We start from the raw sequence: 17,977 nt of genomic DNA, 5'->3' as shown, positions 1-17,977 counted from the left end.
GGATTTTGTGTTTCAGTTTGGGCCTAATAATGACACATAGCCTTTATGTAGTGGTTTTCATCCATAGATCTTAAAGTGGTTCACAAAGGAAGGTAAGTATCATAATATCCAATTTAGCAATGCATAAACTGAGGCAAGGGGAGGTGCTCTCCGCCCTCCATGCCTGGCTGGGCCCCCAGGACGGACCCACCTCTCCTGCTACGAGGCGTTGCGTCTTCCTGAGGCAACACGCGGGGGGGGGGGATGGGAGGAGGTGGGAGGTCACGCTGGGTCATGGCCCCCCTCCCCAGATTTCTCTCAGGGTTCATACCAGAATGTGGCCAGCAGCAGCCTTTCAGTACTGTGTGGCAAGGAAGGGATGAGAGCTGCTTCCAGCCGCCCGGGGCGGGGGGGGGGCAGGGGCGGAGAAGAGATAAGCTCTGCAAAGACACAAGCTAGCTTATCCCTCCCCTCCCCTACAGCCCCCCCATACCCACACCCCCCAGGGCAGCTGGAAGCAGCTTGTTCCTTCCTGCCTGCACAGGGTTGAAAGGCAGCTAACACCTCCAGGCTGCTGCTGGCCACTGACATAACCCAGCTGCCTCCTGTCCCCCAGCTATAGCACGGGCAGGAAGGCGTTAAGCCCTTACAATGCATTGTGCACAAGGGCCCAGAGAACCTGACTGCAAGGGCCTTCAATGAGGGTCAGAGATGTGGCTCACCAGGGGAGGGTGGGGATGGAGCAGCCCCGTGCTCCCAGGGGGCAGGACCCGGGGTGGGGGGGGAAGAAGGACAGGTGAAGAGGGTGCTAAGCCCCTGCCCAGGAGGCTGCTGTGGAACCTGAAGGTGTGGGGCCTGAACAGGCTCGAAATTGCTTCCTCCCCTGCCCCCTGCCACTCCAGAACTTAGCTGAGGGGAGGAGAGGCTTCCCTGTGCCAGTGCTGTGGCACATGGAGGGCTCAACTGCTTCTGGCCAGCACCCCAGGATAGATGGTCCCGGGGTGCCGGCCCAGCCAGAGGCAGAGGGGGAAGGAAGGAGTCTGCCGGCCAGGCTGTTGGTGAGCTGAGCACTCCGACCAGGGGCTGGTTCTCTGCACAGCGCTGGGAGGGGGACACGCCCCAATGGGGGAGATATGAAGGAGCAGCGGGGATGGGGGTGTGAAGGGACAAAGCAGGGAGAGGACAGCAAGAGGGGGAGCATGTAAACGTCTGATGGATGGGCAACAGAGGCGACACGTAGCCAGCCCCTGCCTGGCGCCTGCCCATACACACCAGCAGTTGCAGCTTGCAGCCAATGCTGGCCAGAAATGGGACAGGGGATGGAGCTGGCACGCAGCGGGGGCTGCACTGATGGACCAGCAGGGGGAGCAGTCAGCCCTGCATGCTGCATCTTCGCCCTGACACCAGCCTTGTACACCCACCTCCCAACGTCGACCACTGGACCCCCCACTCACAGCTGGTGGGTGAGCGGCAGGCGAGCAGGGATCTGTCCAGCAGCAGGACCCACCAGTACTGATGGGTGGTGGTGGTGGGTGGGGGGGAGGAACAGAAAATACATGACAATTAGCCCGTTTTTAAGAAAACTCAGGACACCTGCAGGAGGGCTTAAATACAGGACTGTCCCTTTAAAAACGGGACATCTGGTCACCCTACCCCTCAGCAACGTAATTAAGCCAACCTAAGTCCCTGTGTAGACCGCACTAGGTTGATGGAAGTATTCTTGGGTTTCCTACAGAACCCCTCCTGTCGCTGTAGTAAGTGTCTATGCTGAAGTGCTACAGTGGTGCAGCTGCAGCTGTGCTGCTGTAACGTTTTAAGTGTAGATACAGCCTAAACCTCTCCCTGTCTCCATAAAATAGATAAAATAAAACTTCCAAAGGAATATTGTGAGGCTTTATTAATATTTATAACATACACTGAGATCCTCAAAAGGAAGGAGTTGTGTAAGTGAAAATATTATTATTTTTCCCAAACTGTATGACAAATTAAAATCAGGCAGAATTAGCATGAATTAGTTTTAGCAGAGTAAAGCTGAGTATTTAGCATTTCTTAATATATACCAATACAGCTGATGACAACAGTAAAAAAACCTGGTATTTTAAATAAAGCTTTTATGGCACCAAAGGAGCAGTTAAAATCTATGGTATTAAGTAAATGACATGGTTTTAAACAGTCCACAAACACTTATCACAGAATCATAGGACTGGAAGGGACCTCGAGAGGTCATCTAGTCCAGTCCCCTGCACTCATGGCAGGACTAAGTATTATCTAGACTATCCCTGACAGGTGTTTGTCTAATATGCTATTCAAAATCTCCAATGATGCAGATTCTAGGCAATTTATTCCATTGCTTAACCACCCTGACAGGAAGTTTTTCCAAATGTTCAACCTAAACATCCCTTGCTGCAATTTAAGCCTATTGCTTCATGTCTTATCCTCAGAGCTAAATGAGAACAATTTTTCTCCCTCCTCCTTGTAACAACCTTCTATGTACTTGAAAACTATTATGTCACCCCTCAGTCTTCTCTTCTCCAGACTGAACAAACCCAATTTTTTCAATATTCCCTCATAATCCTATCCTCCAAAGCACTTGCAACCCCTCCAAGCTTGGTATCATACACAAACTTTATAAGTGTACTCTTTATGCCATTACCTAAATCACTGATGAAGATATTGAACAGAATCGGACCCAGAAATTATCCCTGTGGGACCCACCTCGATATGCCTTTCCAGCTTGACTATATATCTTGGTTATATAATACCACGTTATTTTTCTTAGAAATCATGTAGTGCTGTAAATTTATACAATATTTCACAAACATAGATACAGATATGTTCCTTGCCCCATAGAGATTGCTAAAAATGTTCCCAAATACTTAACCACATGGTGGTCCCTTTAAGAGGTCAAAGGGTTTTCAAACTGTTGGGGGAAATAAGGTGCTTTGTAAAATAATTCTGAAAAGGAGAATCTTATACACCGAGATACAACTTTACAATATCATTAAGAGTCAGTCTGAAGCCACCTAACAGTTATGAAAAATGGAAGCTGAAGTCTGAGAGGATGGAAACTGAAGGCTGAAACTCCATCCTTAACTCACTCTGATGTGTCTGTTCATGGAGACACACAGATTGAAAAAGAATATGCTGTAGTTCATCTCTGCTCCACCACCACAGCAGCCACAGGATAGCCATATATTTATACATGAGATGAAGGATGGTTGATATTCACAGCAGGTATCCTGAGAGGCGCCACTGCACCGTGTGGAGTTCAACAACAAGTCACAGGAAGGAATGACTGCTCAATATGAACACCAGAGTGGATTACCAAGGTCAGGGCTGCTATGGAAGCATGAAGACCTTTCTGTATTTATTATGCTGATATAAGCCTGCTGAGTCCTGAGATTCTGGCAGCCCAGAAACTTCCCAATGAAGCAAGGAAAATCAGAAGCAAGGAAGAGAGGAGGTGGTGGTGGAGAGCACAGGAAAGCAATTGCTGTGTGTTTCTAACGAAGCTGCAGTGTAACTTCTGTCTGGCTAACGAGGTGTTCTGGCAGTGATCGGCAGGCTTTGGCAACCAACCCAGGATAGCGTATGGCTTTTCAAAGCCTGTAGCAGAGAAGTCCTAGAGACCACAGCTCAGAAACCCTCCAGTATTAGAAAGGCCATCTGGAAGTTCTCTTCTGCTTATCCTACAGCAATGCTTAGGGCGTGCACAAGAACCTCAACAAGGCTGAAAGATCTTTTGACTGTTGCAGTAGGAGCCAAAAGAATGACAGATGCCCAGTCTGTGATACACAGGGCCACACTGTGATCTCCCACCACCTTTACACCAGAGTAATTCCACTGACTTTAATGGAGCTATACCTGGTTTACATCAGTGCGAGTGAGAGCAGAATCTGGCCCAGCTAGTCTGGACAGGCTTAAAGCCATGAGCTCATGGGTTGCAACCCTCATTCATGGTATTAATCAGGAAATGGCCCCAGACACTAGCAACATTATTTAATATGGCATGTTGAACCATTAGTGTAGAAAGGGGGTTCCCAAGTTGCTTCACCCTTGACCAGTTCTTAAAAATGGAGATCCTCTTCCGGACCACTTTCCTGCCTCTCCCAGCCCTAATCCCAGACCCTGACTATAGCAACAGCAGTAGTTATTACATGAAGACAAAGTAGTACTTAGATAAATTTGATCAAATATTTCCCCTTGAACCTTCTTCCCAATGGAAAACTGGGTTTTCAACTGAACAGATGATTTTTGAGTGGAAAATGTCAGCTTTCCTTAAGAATTTCCTATATTTTGGCCAGGTCAAAAACCTGAAATTTCATCAGAAAAGAGAATTGTTTTGGTTTCTGGGCAGTTTTTGGCCACATTTTTGGGTGTCTGGCAGTTTTGGAGCAAATATTCTTGTGTTTTGGATGCTAAAAACTGGAAAAATGTTGGAGTTTGGGTTTCCATTTTGATGAAAAGTCAAAATTTTCAGCAGAATCCCTTTCCCCCATTTCCTGATTATCTCTAATATTAGAAGAGTATAAAGGAAACTCCATAAGAATCAGATACTACAGTGGAAAGCACAGTAGAATACATAACTGGCTGGTTGGATAGACAGATAGAGCCAAGATGAAAATAAACCCACTTATATGTGATGGGTACACTTCTAGAGGGTGTGTCTAGACAGAGGGGTGTCTGGCCAAATGCTTGCACCAATTAAATTGTCAGGGTGGAGTATTGTGGGACAGCTTCTAAAAGTCAACTATACTTGATGTAAGCAACACAGTGTCTACACACACACTGCATTGACCTAACTCCATCGACATCGACTCTCTGCCTCTAGTGGAGGTGGAATTATTAAGTTGGTGTAGTGGGCGAGTTATGTTATGGGGAGTGAAATTTTGGTGTAGAAACATAGTTAGGTCAATGTAAGCTGCCTTGCGTTGCCCTAACTCCGTAGAGTAGACCATGGCTTTGGGTCTGTCCACCAATATTGACTACACTTTGCCAGCTTTTCAGCTTTGGTGTTGTCTGTTAATTTGATCACGAGTGAATTCACACCAAAGAAACATCAAGCAATGAATGACATTTTGCAGGGAAGAAAAGGACTTTTTTAGGGGCTTAACTCAAAAAGTTTGAATGTTTACCTGAATCTCTTCAGTCTGCAAAACTGTGCTGGAAATCTCACAGGAGCAAGAATTCATGAGAGACTACTAGTGTTTCCTGCTTCCAATGAAGCTGGACACACTGAGACAAGTCTTTCTTAGGGCATTTTTGTCTCTTCCACTTTTGGACCCAGCAAGAACCAAAAACTGAAGAGATGAATGAAAATAAAAAACAAAATAAAAATGGGTAATGGAACTTTTATTTTTTTCTCTTTAAACTTTTGAGAAGATTAATTTTAAGTTTTGGACACATACATTCTGCTCAGGTCTTATTTTATCAGAATCTGTCCAAATCTCACTATATGAATACGTCTTCCACCTAACTCTGTCCCTGGTTTAATTTGGTCAAATCTGCAGGAACTAAGCCATGTGTGTAACAAAAGAATACAACCACCACCATTTATTTTGATCATGTTAGACAGATATTATTGGAAAATCCAATTACTAGCAATAGGGAGTATTTAGGGCTGTAATTGAAATCCATATATTTGAAAATGTAGAAAAACATCAAAAAATATTAAATAAATTTCAATTGGTAATCTATTGTTTAACAGTGCAATTAAAACTGTGATTAATCACAATTATTTTTTTATTATGATTAATTTTTTTGAGTTAACTGCGATTAATCGACAGTCCTACTTTATACCAATGCTTAGTATGAAATTAGAGTGATAGCATCAGATTGGTGAATGAATGATATGGTTCCTATGAAGTAATATATATCCAGTGATCTTCTATTTGTATTTAACTTTGATCTTGACAAATATACAGCTTACATGTGATATGATTTATATTTAAAAATCAATATGAATGGGAATGTTATCATTATGCAATCTACAATTGCTCAAGTAACATTATTTAAAATGAATTCATGCTTTCAAAACGCACTAAAGTCCAACTTCTTATAATAATGAAACCCTCTACAATGTTCTGAAAAACAGCCCCTTGGATACTCCTGAATTTATCTCACCCCAAATATGCAATTTCTGTCTGTTTTTCCTTCCTTGGTCTAGATACTACTTAGTCCTGCCATGAGTGCAGGGGACTGGACTAGATGACCTCTCGAGGTCCCTTCCAGTCCTATGATTCTATGATTCTGTTCCACGAGGGAGCTGAGACACCAGATTTATCATAATTATGTGAGTTTTTCCCTGTTCTGTTTCCTTGTGCACAGTGTAAATTATTCTGTATTTCTATCAATAACTTTTAAATCATAACAGTAATTGCCAAGCCTAGGAAGATTTACATGAGAGAACTGGGGAGTGATGGGGGAGGGAACAGGACAGGAAGGTATTTAGGAAAAAATCTGATGTTTAAAGTGGATGAATTAATCGCTTTTGCGTATATCATAGAGCTTCATGTTGGACTCATATTTACAGCTCTGATGATATTAAAGAGTATATTATTTTGGTTCATTTCACACTGATTTTTAACAAATATTGATATTCCATGTTAAGAAGGTGAATTTTGTGAGACTGTGATGTCCTGAGTCCAAGAAAGTGTTGATACATCAATGTTGGCCTCTCCTGGTCAGCCAGTCAATCACACTGGACTGTACTCACTACAAAACACCCCACGACATCCAAATGAGATGAACAAACTCCTTCTATTCATCACCAAATCCAGCTATACTCCCCAGTCTCCAGAGATGAAAATACTAGCAATAGGCCTGAGCCAAGCCTCTGGATTTGAACTCCTCTGAACTTTGAGTTCTGCAAAATCCAGATCTCAATTTTTGCAGATTTATAATTAGTTGTTTAATCATACTGTGTAAAGAGAATGTATATAGCTATAAACAATAGCTAGAGCCAGAAAAACAACTAACAAAAGGACACCTGGCTACGGAACCTGTGATATCTGCTCTTTATGGGCTCTATTCTCCTGCCACATCATTAGAGCATAGGAGAGAATGACTCCAATGGAAAATCCATGTGAGATACTGTTGTGGCAGAACTAAGCCATTTGTATCTTTCAAGTGAATTCCACTTTCTCTACTGATGTAAACAGGAGGGTGGTTGTTTTTTAAACTAGCATCACCACCAAAGAGCCTGTTTATTTGCAGAACAGGAAATTGTAGTCTAACTCTTCTGCCTCCTGAATCAAGAGTGAAATTGGCAGCTAAGCTCTGACTCTCCAGTCATTGGGAATAAGGTATAAAAGTCGAAAGGAGATTGCTTTCCAAGACTGTGCTCACAGTGCTGCCAGTTAGGAAAATCTTGCTCTGACTTGTGAACTGAGCAAATTTGATATGGAAGTCACCAAGGGAGAGCACAATACATATGGAACAGCAGGATTTCCTTTTTACAGTCGATTGTACTTTTCTGGTCATAAAAAGCACACTTCACCATCTAACTTTACTGTTATTGTTCAGTATCCCCTACATATAGGAACTTTGTTATTTTTTAAGCATGCCACACTCAACAGGCATGTCATAGTTTGGATCCCCCATAATGAGTCCAGTGCCTCCTGCTGCGGTGATGGTCAGGTTTCCATTGAAAGAGCTGGTGTATTGTGATAGCCACAATAGTTATATGACCCCAGAGTATCTGGGCACCTCACATCTTTTGATGTATTTATCCTTACAGAGCCCCTGTGAGGTAGGGAAGAAGTAGTAGCCGCATATTACAGAAGGAAAACAGAGGCAGAGACTCTGCCTGCGTAACCTTGGACAAGTCATGGACCACTGACTGTGGCACTAGCCTTGGAGTCGGAAGATTCTAATTCAGTTCCATGGTGCATCCTCTCCTCATGCTCTCAGATACCCACTTTGGGTGATGGTCTGTGAAGGCTCCTCAAGATAGGCGTTGCTCTCCCAGATTTGAATCCAAAACATTATGATCTTTACCCACAGACTCCAGACTGGCTTTGAGAAAACCAGTCATATTACAGCCACTTAGCATCAATCTCCACAGTTCCACGGCCATCATTTACAGCATGATTGCTAAACATACTGCATCCCAGGGGCATTCCTGTGGCTCCCATAGATTTCATTATGAGTGGCACGGGCACATCTGAGGGCAGCTGAGTCCAGAACAAAGTGAAAGCACCAGAAATGTTGGCTAGAGAACCAGCAAGAACAGTTGTAAAAAAAGGTTTTGAAATAAAATATTACAATGAGATTTTTAATTGAAATATCAACCAGAACAGCTACAAAATAAAGGCCTAGAATTTTCACAGAAATGTTGCATCCTGCATTTTGGCCAGCTTTTGAGCTAAAATGTTTAAAATTCAGAATATCAACTATTTTTTTGTCCAAAAAATTCTGATTGTTTTCCCCCATGATAAAATACCATCTGTTTTTTTGACCAGCTCTTCCTGCACGTAGGTACCATGGAAATGTGTGCTTTAAAAATATATACTGATGGGCACAGCAGACACCAGTGTCAGAATATATTGTAGGTATCATTAGCAGGGGTATTAAAATACCCAACATTTGTTTGCTATTTTCTCTTCTTAAGGATGATGCTTAAATTCTTCTCACAGCTCTTAAGCAGTGGCTGGAGCAGATGGATTTACTGCCTTTGTTTCAGTTCCCAGCTATTTTAAATGTTACCTATGTTCCAGTCTCCCTCTAAATTCATGAGCTTGAGCTTCATTCCAAAAACCTGCAGCATCTCTTCCTGTGGCTGCCTTGTAAATGCCATCCAAAACATTCATTTGATTATATATAGCGCATGCTGCTGTGCTTCTCCCTCCTTCTATATACTTATCCTCGGGTGTGCATTATATTTTCAAAAATCACCACACATCAGGAAGATTGTATTTCTGCTGATCTAAAAAAACATGTGCAGCTTGTGGACTGATGCTTTGGGGAATGATTTATCAAATGTTTTCATATCCATTTTCCATGCAACAACAAGCTGCTAATCTACAAGGAAATATTTAAATGAAGAAACAGATGCCAAGTAACCTCATGCTATTTTAAAAAAGTGGTCAAAATATATTCTTCCTCCTTCTACTGTCCGTCATCTCTGCATCGGATAGTTAATCACTGTTTTCATCTGCAATGCATCTTCAAACTCCAGTGCACCTGAAGGCAAATGCCCTCACGCAAAGATTATGTCTCATGTATAGAAAAAGGAGCCATTAATGATTCTGCATTCACCATGCCAAGTATCTGCTGTAACCATGGTATTTTACTATACTTTGATGAGGAGGTATCGTTATACCACAATCATTGGGGAATTACACATATGATAGTTTTAATGGCAACAAACTTCACTTAGGGCCCAAGCAAAGTCTGACTCCAACAAAACTTAGCTTTTCCAGAGTGAGGATTTCAGGAGAGACTCTGACTTTCTAGTTGAGATCTTCTCTAATGTAAGAAAATGATGATCTTGGGCCTGAAATGAGCAATTCTGTCTCTGTTCTAAACCTGCAACTTTTACCATATCTTCCCCTTCATAAATGAAGGTATGAACTCTGCTGCCCTGAGATGCTTTCTGCCAGGTGCTGAGTGCCTTCTCAGATACATCAACGCACCATTAGACCTCACTGAATTCCAGGGGACCATCAGGCACCTCACTCAATGGGAACTGATGTGTTCAGTACCCGGAGATGCCCAGTATTTTACAAGACCAGCCTCCTTGCTTGCATATGGAATACAAGCATGTGCGAATGAGTTTGTGTAGTTCCTGTCCCCCAAATACACAACGCAGAACATGCCATCACTGGTACAGTTTGAGATGAGAGTTCATTGCCCAACTCATTTAAAAAGGTTTTGCTCACTTTTAACATTCATGGGTATGATGTTACTCACGGATAAAACATCTGTCTTCTTTCCCCCTTATTACTGGGCAACCTCATTTCAGCAGCAGCTATCACATGATGTATCGCTCTACAGCATCACTTGCCACCATAATTCTCTGTGACATCTCTTCAGCACTAAGCGTTAGCAGCAATTGTTGTGTCAAAATACACCACCACATTGCAAGCAAAACTGCTTCCTGACTTTTTGAACTCTAAACTTGGATATGTCACAGAATGATATTCCAGTGAGACTGCTTCCCAGTGATCTCATGTGGGCAGGCAAAGACTTTGATCTAAAGCACAGGTCTTAAAGAAACCCCTCACTCCTAGAAATATGGATAAGGACTGACTGACACTCCCCTTGAGGTAACATAGTAGAAAATGTGTCTCTGCCTATTGGCCCAGAAGGCAGAGCCAGAGAGGAACATAGCTCATTTATGAACAATAGAAGTGATTTATCTCCTTTCTAGCTGGGGGAACCTTTGCAAAGCACCAGTGCAGAAACAGCCTGCCCCAGAGTCAAAAAAAGGCATCATAGCTGAAGAATAGCATCTTCTTGCATGAGGTAGATTGTCCTTGATGTTTTCTCATATATGGGCAAGTAAGAGGGCATTTCCCACCAAATCTACTACATCTCTTATTATTAAAATCAAGGGAAAAGGAGCTTTAAGCAGAAGTAGGAGCATGGGTGCGAAGATGCCCTTTAAGCCCTCTCTACACAGCATGGCCCAAGATGCACTCTGAAGTTTGACTGCAGCTCAGACCTGGCCCATAGGTTACTCTTATGATTACATTTTGCCTATGAGCCAAAGGATGGGCAGACTGTGGTGACTCCCCGCAGTGACTCCATAGAACTACTTGTGTGGGTAACTGCTCTCACCAGTAGGAGTAACAGAGTCACAGCCTGGCCCAGTATAAGCCACAAATTCCATATTTTGTTGCCCGCATAAAGTGGTGAGAAAATAAAGTTAAAAAAAAAACAAAAAAAAATTTTTAAAATCCTTAAAAAAAAAAAAAAAAGTCTGGTATCTCTGAAAAGTCCCCTCTTGGCAGCTCTCTAGCTGCCTGCAGAAAAAGCAAGCTACAGTAAACACTTTAGGACAGCACCTAATAATTGTTCTGCTAGTTTCAGAATTTTGCTGAATTGGTCAAATTTAGCCCACATTTTAGGTTTTGTCCAAACATATATTTACTAGGGCTGTCAAGCGATTAAAAAAATTAATGGCGATTAATCGCATAGTTAAATAAATGATATTCAATTATTGTTTAAATATTTTTGGATGTTTTCTACATTGTCAAATATATTGATTTCAATTACAACACAGAATATAAAGTGTACAGTGCTCACTTTAAATTTATTTTTGATTACAAATATTTGCACTGTAAAAAAACAAAATAAATAGTATTAGGTGAATTGAAAAATACAAGTACTGTAGTGCAATCTCTTTATCATGAAAGTTGAACTTACAAATGTAGATTTATGTACATACAAGTTTGTTTACATTTACAGGAGATAATGCTGCTCGCTTTTTGTTTACAACGTCACCTGAAAGTGAGAACAGGCATTCTCATGGCACTGTTGTAGCCGGCATCGCAAGATATTTATGTGCCAGATGTGCTAAAGATTCATATGTCCTTTCATGCTTCAACCACCATCACAGGGGACATGCATCCGTGCTGATGATGGGTTCTGCTTGATAACAATCCAAAGCAGTGCTGACCGATGCATGTTCATTTTCATTATCTGAATCAGATACCATCGGCAGAAGGTCGATTTTCTTTATTGATGGTTCAGGTTCTGTAGTTTCCACATCAGAGTGTTGCTCTTTTAAGACTTCTGAAAACATGCTCCACACCCCACCCCAATCAGATTTTGGACGGCACTTCAGATTCTTAAATCTTGGGTCGAGTGCTCTAGCTATCTTTAGAAATCTCACATTGGTACTTTCTTTGCTTTGTGTCGAGACTGCTATAACATGAAATATATGGCAGAATGCGGGTAAAACAGAGCTGGGGACATATAATTCTCCCCCAAAGAATTCAGACACAAATTTAATTAATGCATTATTTTTTTAACGACTGTCATCAGCATGGAAGCATGTCTTCTGGAATGGTGGCCGAAGCATCAAGGGGCACATGAATGTTTAGCATATCTGGCAAGTAAATACCTTGCAATGCCAGCTACAAAAGTGCCATGCAAATGCCTGTTCTCACTTTCTGTTGACATTGTAACTAAGAAGAGGGCAGCATTGTCTCCTGTAAATGTAAACAAACTTGTTTGTCTTAGCGATTGGCTGAGCAAGAAGTAGGACTGAGTGGACTTGTAGGCTCTGAAGTTTTACATTGTTCTGGTTTTGAGTGCAGTTATGTAACAACAACAAAAATCTACATTTGTAAGCTGCACTTTCATGACAAAGAGATTGCACTTCAGTACTTGTATGAGGTGAATTGAAAAACGATTTCTTTTGTTTATCATTTTTACAGTGCAAATATTTGTAATAAAAAATATACACTTTGATTTCAATTACAACATAGAATATAATACAGTATATATGAAAATGTAGAAAAACATCCAACATATTCAATACATTTCAATTGGTATTCTATTGTTTAACAGTGCAATTAAAACTGCGATTAATCGTGATTAATTTTTTTTAATCGTGATTAGTTTTTTGGGGTTTATTGCTTGAGTTAACTGTGATTAATTGAAAGACCTAATATTTACAAAACCCAACACCACTAGAAATGGTTTCATGGGGTTGTTTTAAAAATTCCAGTGTTTTTTTATTGTAGCGTAGGCATACCCTAAACACACTTAAATGGTTACAGCAGCACAGCTGCACTGCACTTCAGTATAGACACTACCTATACTGACAGGAGGGGTTCTCCCATCAGTATAGGTAATCCACCTGCCCAAGAGGTGATAGCTAGGTTGTTAAAAGAATTCTTCCATTGATCTAGTGCTGTCTGTACCGGAGGTTAGGTTGGAATACCTACATCTCTCGGGGGTATGGATTTTTCACACCCCTGAGAGACAGAGCTATGCCCTTGTAAGTTCCCAGTGTAGAAAAATTCACATCCCTGAGCGGAATAGTTAAGCTGAACAACCACTGGCGTAGACAATGGTAGGTCAACAGAAAAATTCTTCTGTCAACCTAGCTACTGCCACTTGGGGAGGTGGATTAACTACAGAGACAGGAGAACCTTCTCGTCACTGTAGTAAGGTCAGGTCTACACTAAAAAAGTAAAGTCGACCCAGCTACATCACTCAGGGGAGTGAAAAATCCACACCCCTGAGTGATGTAGTTAAGCCAACCTAATCTCTGGTGTAGACAGTGCTAGGTTGATGGAAGAATTTTTCTGCTGACCTAGCTACTGCCTCTCAGGGATGTGGATTAACTACAGCGACATGAGAACACCTGTCATCACTGTAGTGAGTGTCTACACTGAAGCGCTACAAAGGTAGAGCTGCAGCTGTGCCGCTGAAGCAATTTAAATGTTGACATACCCATAGGGTCCTAAGCCACTTAGGCACATTTGAAAACTCCACTTATAGTGCTTACTACCATGAATAGGTCCCAGTGAAGTAAAAGTGACTACTCGTTGAAGTAAGCACTATGTTTGATAGCAAATGTATCTGGCACGAGACCCTTAGTTATTAAAATTATTTTAATTTGCATGAGTTTTTATTGGGAGTGTATGTAAAGAAATTCTAGTTGAAGTATATTATTATTTATCTTAAATTGTCCTTTTAACCCAGAAAAATAATTCTGCATTTTGATAGAGGCGTAGGAAAGTGCCAAGTGGCCAAAAATATGGTTATAAAATCCCAGCATGAGAGAGTTAACAGTAACAGCTTCTCTTTTCGCATACTTATCTCCCTCATAGTAATCTTGTGGTCAACTTTTGAAGAACTGTGTCCAAAATAAAAATATTTTTGTACTCCTGACAGAAAATCTTGTAAGAATAAGGACTAATCTGAAAGCTTTCAAAGGAAATAAGTGTAGTTGCAGAAATTTACTACTGTTTCCCAGATATAAAAATACATGTTAAACTTTCTATTGGTTTTCCATGATCAAAATATGGCTAAATGCTAAGTTTGTGTCACTTTAAAGCACTTATGGAAATATAAAGCAAAGAACTGGACCTGTGACATGAAATCTTATTTTGCACATACCACAAGTTAAGCAAATCAGAAATTATTGGCATATGTAATATATGGCTCATCACTCCTTGCCAATTTCAGTTACTTTAAAAATTGGGTAAGTTCCCAAACTGAGAGGTGCTGCAGGTTCTACTATGAGAAAATCTTGTCCTTAATAGTAGGAGTTGTGTTTGGTAGATAGCTGAGCAGAGCCTGCTAAAGGGTCATCAGAAAAGGGTTGTGGGGAGAATGGCTGCATAGCTGGATGCATCTTACTGATGATTTGATAAGGAGCAATGGTACCCTCAAGTCACTAACTGAGAAAGATAACCACAGTGTACTAACTAGACAGCTGGTGGGCACGGCTCTGGAGACAACTGTCCCTTCACTTCTAACAGTGGTTTGCTTCTGTGACCTCTAAAAAGGACATTGTTTAAGGGTCTGCTCCTCCACCTTGGAAGACAATCGGAGTTTTGCCACCGACTCCAATGGGCAAAGGATGAAGCCCCAAAAGAACTCCCTCTCTGCCCCTGCAGCCAAAATGACACAGTTGGGAAGTGTGCTACTGAAGGACCCCTTTCACCTGGTGAAAAGCAGCCCCCAAAACTTGGCACCCATGTTGTGGCCCCAAGACTCAGAGCTTTACCACAAGGGAGGTCCACAGGGGTTGAGATAGGATGGCAAATGGATCCATGTAGTCATTGAAAATATATTGGGACAGACACACTAGAAGACTGTATGCAGCATAAATGACAGGCTGCAAGCCATATCCTTCTGCTTTTAATTCTCACTCAATTAAGTAGTACATTCTTCTTCTCAATGTGCAAATTTAACCTCTTCATCTTCTCATGCTGCACATTTTTTCCTCTTCCTGTTAAGGAAGTTCTGTTTAACGAGGTAGCAGGCAAACCTCACCAATTCAGATTCTCATTTCTCATAAATCCCGAGAAGTCTGGATACTTATCAGAATTTATCCAAGGGTTTCAAAGTTCTCTTCTTTCCCTTATCTCTTAACTCCCTCTCCTCACTGCATCCTTCTGCTCCCATGATACCCAACTTTTCCCCAAGAGAATTCTCCACTTACATCCTATCTCCCAATCACTTGACTCCCAGCTTCCTGTTTCCTTGCAATTCCCAACAGCATCCTCTTCACTCACCACACCCTCCCACCATCAGGTCTTTTAGAATTAAATTAGAATATCACCATCCAGAGCATGTGAGATCTCTGTGTAGAAGCTGGCTCAATGCTTAGGAGGCATTAAAATGGACCTTCTAGATTATACAATAGGAAAGACTAGAGGGGACAGCCAGATGGGGTAGCTGTGGAGAGGGGTTATGGAGACAGAATGTCTATTAGATAGTTGCAGAGAAACAGAATTTGGGAGCCAAAGGGGAGGGAGTCTTTTATCCTAGTCCACGCTGACAAAATCTTAAAAACAAATCTAGTGTCAGTTAAAAGAATGGCTGAGGTGTGGGTCAATTGTTTATGCAGAAGTAAGTGGTCTATCTGTAGCTGAATGCAGGTAGGACAATAATTGTTTGGATAATTTGTATGTGTATCGAATGCTTTGCGCACATGTTTTGGCTATGCCATGTTGTGTCACCCACTTACGTATGGACATTTTGGTTGTATCTGTATGAATTCTAGCAGACTGGATATTTCAGTCCCAGCCCATCTCTTATTAGAATATCTATCAAGAACTTTCCTTAGGTTTTTATAATACCAGGTCAACTTCAGTAATGTGTATCTTCATGGAATAAATAGAAGTACATCAAGAATAAATTTGGCTTGATATTGGGAACTCCTGGAGTTTCCTGTCCCCTAAGCAGGAGCAGTGGGCTAGGGGATGATATGGACCCACGAGACTGAAGTAAAGGTTATTATGTACAAACAGATGCAAAACCCATTTTATGACCTCTTTCAAATCTCAACAAAGAACGTCTAAAGCTTTTGCTTTGAAAACCTGCGAAGAAACGGATGAAACAGAAGTGTGACCAAGTCCTAGGACTGAGAGTGCAATAAAACCACACCTGAAATGATTTATTGAATGCTATCAAATACCTTCAGATATTTCCCCCCCCAAAGAGCTCCTTAACTGCAGGTTTGGTGGAAGCACAAATGCAATCCAGAGCAGCTTGCTAAGAAACAATTACAGAGGGACACAGATGTCAGCATAGGGGAAAAAATAAATCCGAAACAAATAAAAATGTAAATACAAACCCCCCTTATCGAAATATTTGCTATTGAATGTAAGCAAAGAGCTGGTAGGAGGCCTGTGGAGAGGAATACAATCATTCTTATCAGCACTGAGACAAGGTACAGATCCTCTGCTAAAGATTTACACTCCTGCTTCTGCAAGGCTAAAAATCAGAACTGAACTACTCTATGATTTCACTGAGAGTCATATGCATGATAAGGTTGCCTGAAAAGCTAGTTGTTTAACTGAGCCTCATATTAAATATAACCTCCAAGATATTGGAAGAAAGGGAGCTTAGAAATAACAACAACAAAAGAATGAGAATCTTTTTGTAAACAGACTGTGTTCATAGGCCTGAAAACACTCTACAGTATACAATAGGGGTTGGAGTACAGAGAAAAGAAAGACAAAACAGAAACTAAATAGAAGGTGGAGAAGAATGAAATAATGGAAGAAGATCATTTCATTGAGAATTATTTGCTTGTAAAGCTCTGAGCACACTTTGGGTGCTGTAGATGTGGTACAAAGAATATTAAAACAAATACCACAATGGAACAAACAGTTTACAAGAGAAAAGTAAATGTAGAGAGGTGGACAAAGCTCTGGGAGAAGCCCTGCAGAAAGAACAACAGGAATGGATGACTTTGAAAAGTAGAGACCAGTAGTTATGTGGAGAGGAAAAAGAGAGAGAAGCACAATCTAGAGTACCTTTAACCTCATCCTGACTCCTCCATCCCTCTGTTTGTTACATCCACTTGCTGTGGCTCTTACTTCGTGTATGTACAGTGTCCAGAACAAAGGAGCCCTGATCCTGTCTGAGGCTTTTGGGAATAACAATAATAATAAACCCTGAACTATGGTGTCATTTAAAATTTGAACTTGAGTCCCTGAATCCAGAGCAAGAATTTGCAAATGGCCCCCATTTATAATGGGCTGACCCAGCGCCCCCCAGCCCCACAATGCCCCTGATCTGGATGAACATCTGGATCTGAATTTTGCATGTTCAGCCTATTTCTCATACTTTTATCCAACAAACTTTAGAAATCAACTTACCGATGAGGACAGAACTTCCAGGATTTAGCACCATCCTTGTTCCTGAAGGAGAGGTCAGCACTGAGGGAATATCCGGCCCCGTGATTAAAAGCATTGTTGTCAAATCTTCTAATTGAAGGAGGGTTTGTGGGGGATCTGGAAACAGATTGAGAGACTGAGATGACAAAGAAGACCATAGCGGATAAGATATTGAGGAAGTTTTAAACCAGCTGTCACATTATTTGCTGTGCTGGAATATCAGCATTCCAAAGGGGACATACTAGGTAACATTGGACAGCATTAGAGGTGTGCTTTGCCTGATGTATCAGATACGTGAGGAGGCAGGGCAGAGGTTAAAATAATAATTCAGGGTCAGGCACAAGCCCGCAAATGCTAAGAACATTTGCATTAAGGCTATCACAGCATCTTTTTTGTGACTAGCCAGGCACTGCAGCACATTTTGTTCAGTAACAGATACAGTAGCTCAGAACAGATGGTAAATTCACATAGCACAGCCAATACAGTATCTAGTCATAACATACTACTGCTTGAAGTCAGGGCCGGCTCCAGGCACCAGGCACCCAAGCTGGTGCTTGGGGCGGCACCTGGAGGGGGGCGGCGCGGCACTCTGGCCGCCGGGGGGAGAGCCGAGCCCCCGCCGGGGCTCGCCGCCCTGCCCCCGGCGCTCTGGCCGCCGGGGGGAGAGCCGAGCCCCCACCGGG

At 41.9% G+C, this 17,977-nt stretch overlaps 1 protein-coding gene across 2 annotated transcripts in view; it reads right to left on the bottom strand.

The window, feature by feature from the left end:
- ADAMTSL1 (ADAMTS like 1) overlaps nt 1-17,977 on the bottom strand; it is a 274,580-nt gene that overhangs the window by 22,330 nt on the left and 234,273 nt on the right. For both annotated transcript variants that reach the window (XM_026652366.2, XM_026652367.2), the window contains one exon: nt 17,277-17,411. In XM_026652366.2, the coding sequence (XP_026508151.1) occupies nt 17,277-17,411 (135 nt within the window). The remainder of the gene's footprint in view (nt 1-17,276; nt 17,412-17,977) is intronic.

This window comes from Terrapene carolina, unplaced genomic scaffold, assembly GCF_002925995.2.
Source record: "Terrapene carolina triunguis isolate 2854851 unplaced genomic scaffold, T_m_triunguis-2.0 Scaffold113, whole genome shotgun sequence".
Lineage (NCBI taxonomy): Eukaryota > Metazoa > Chordata > Testudines > Emydidae > Terrapene > Terrapene triunguis.
The sequence above is the reverse complement of the archived record's forward strand: the minus strand, read 5'-3'. Positions and strand labels throughout refer to the sequence as shown.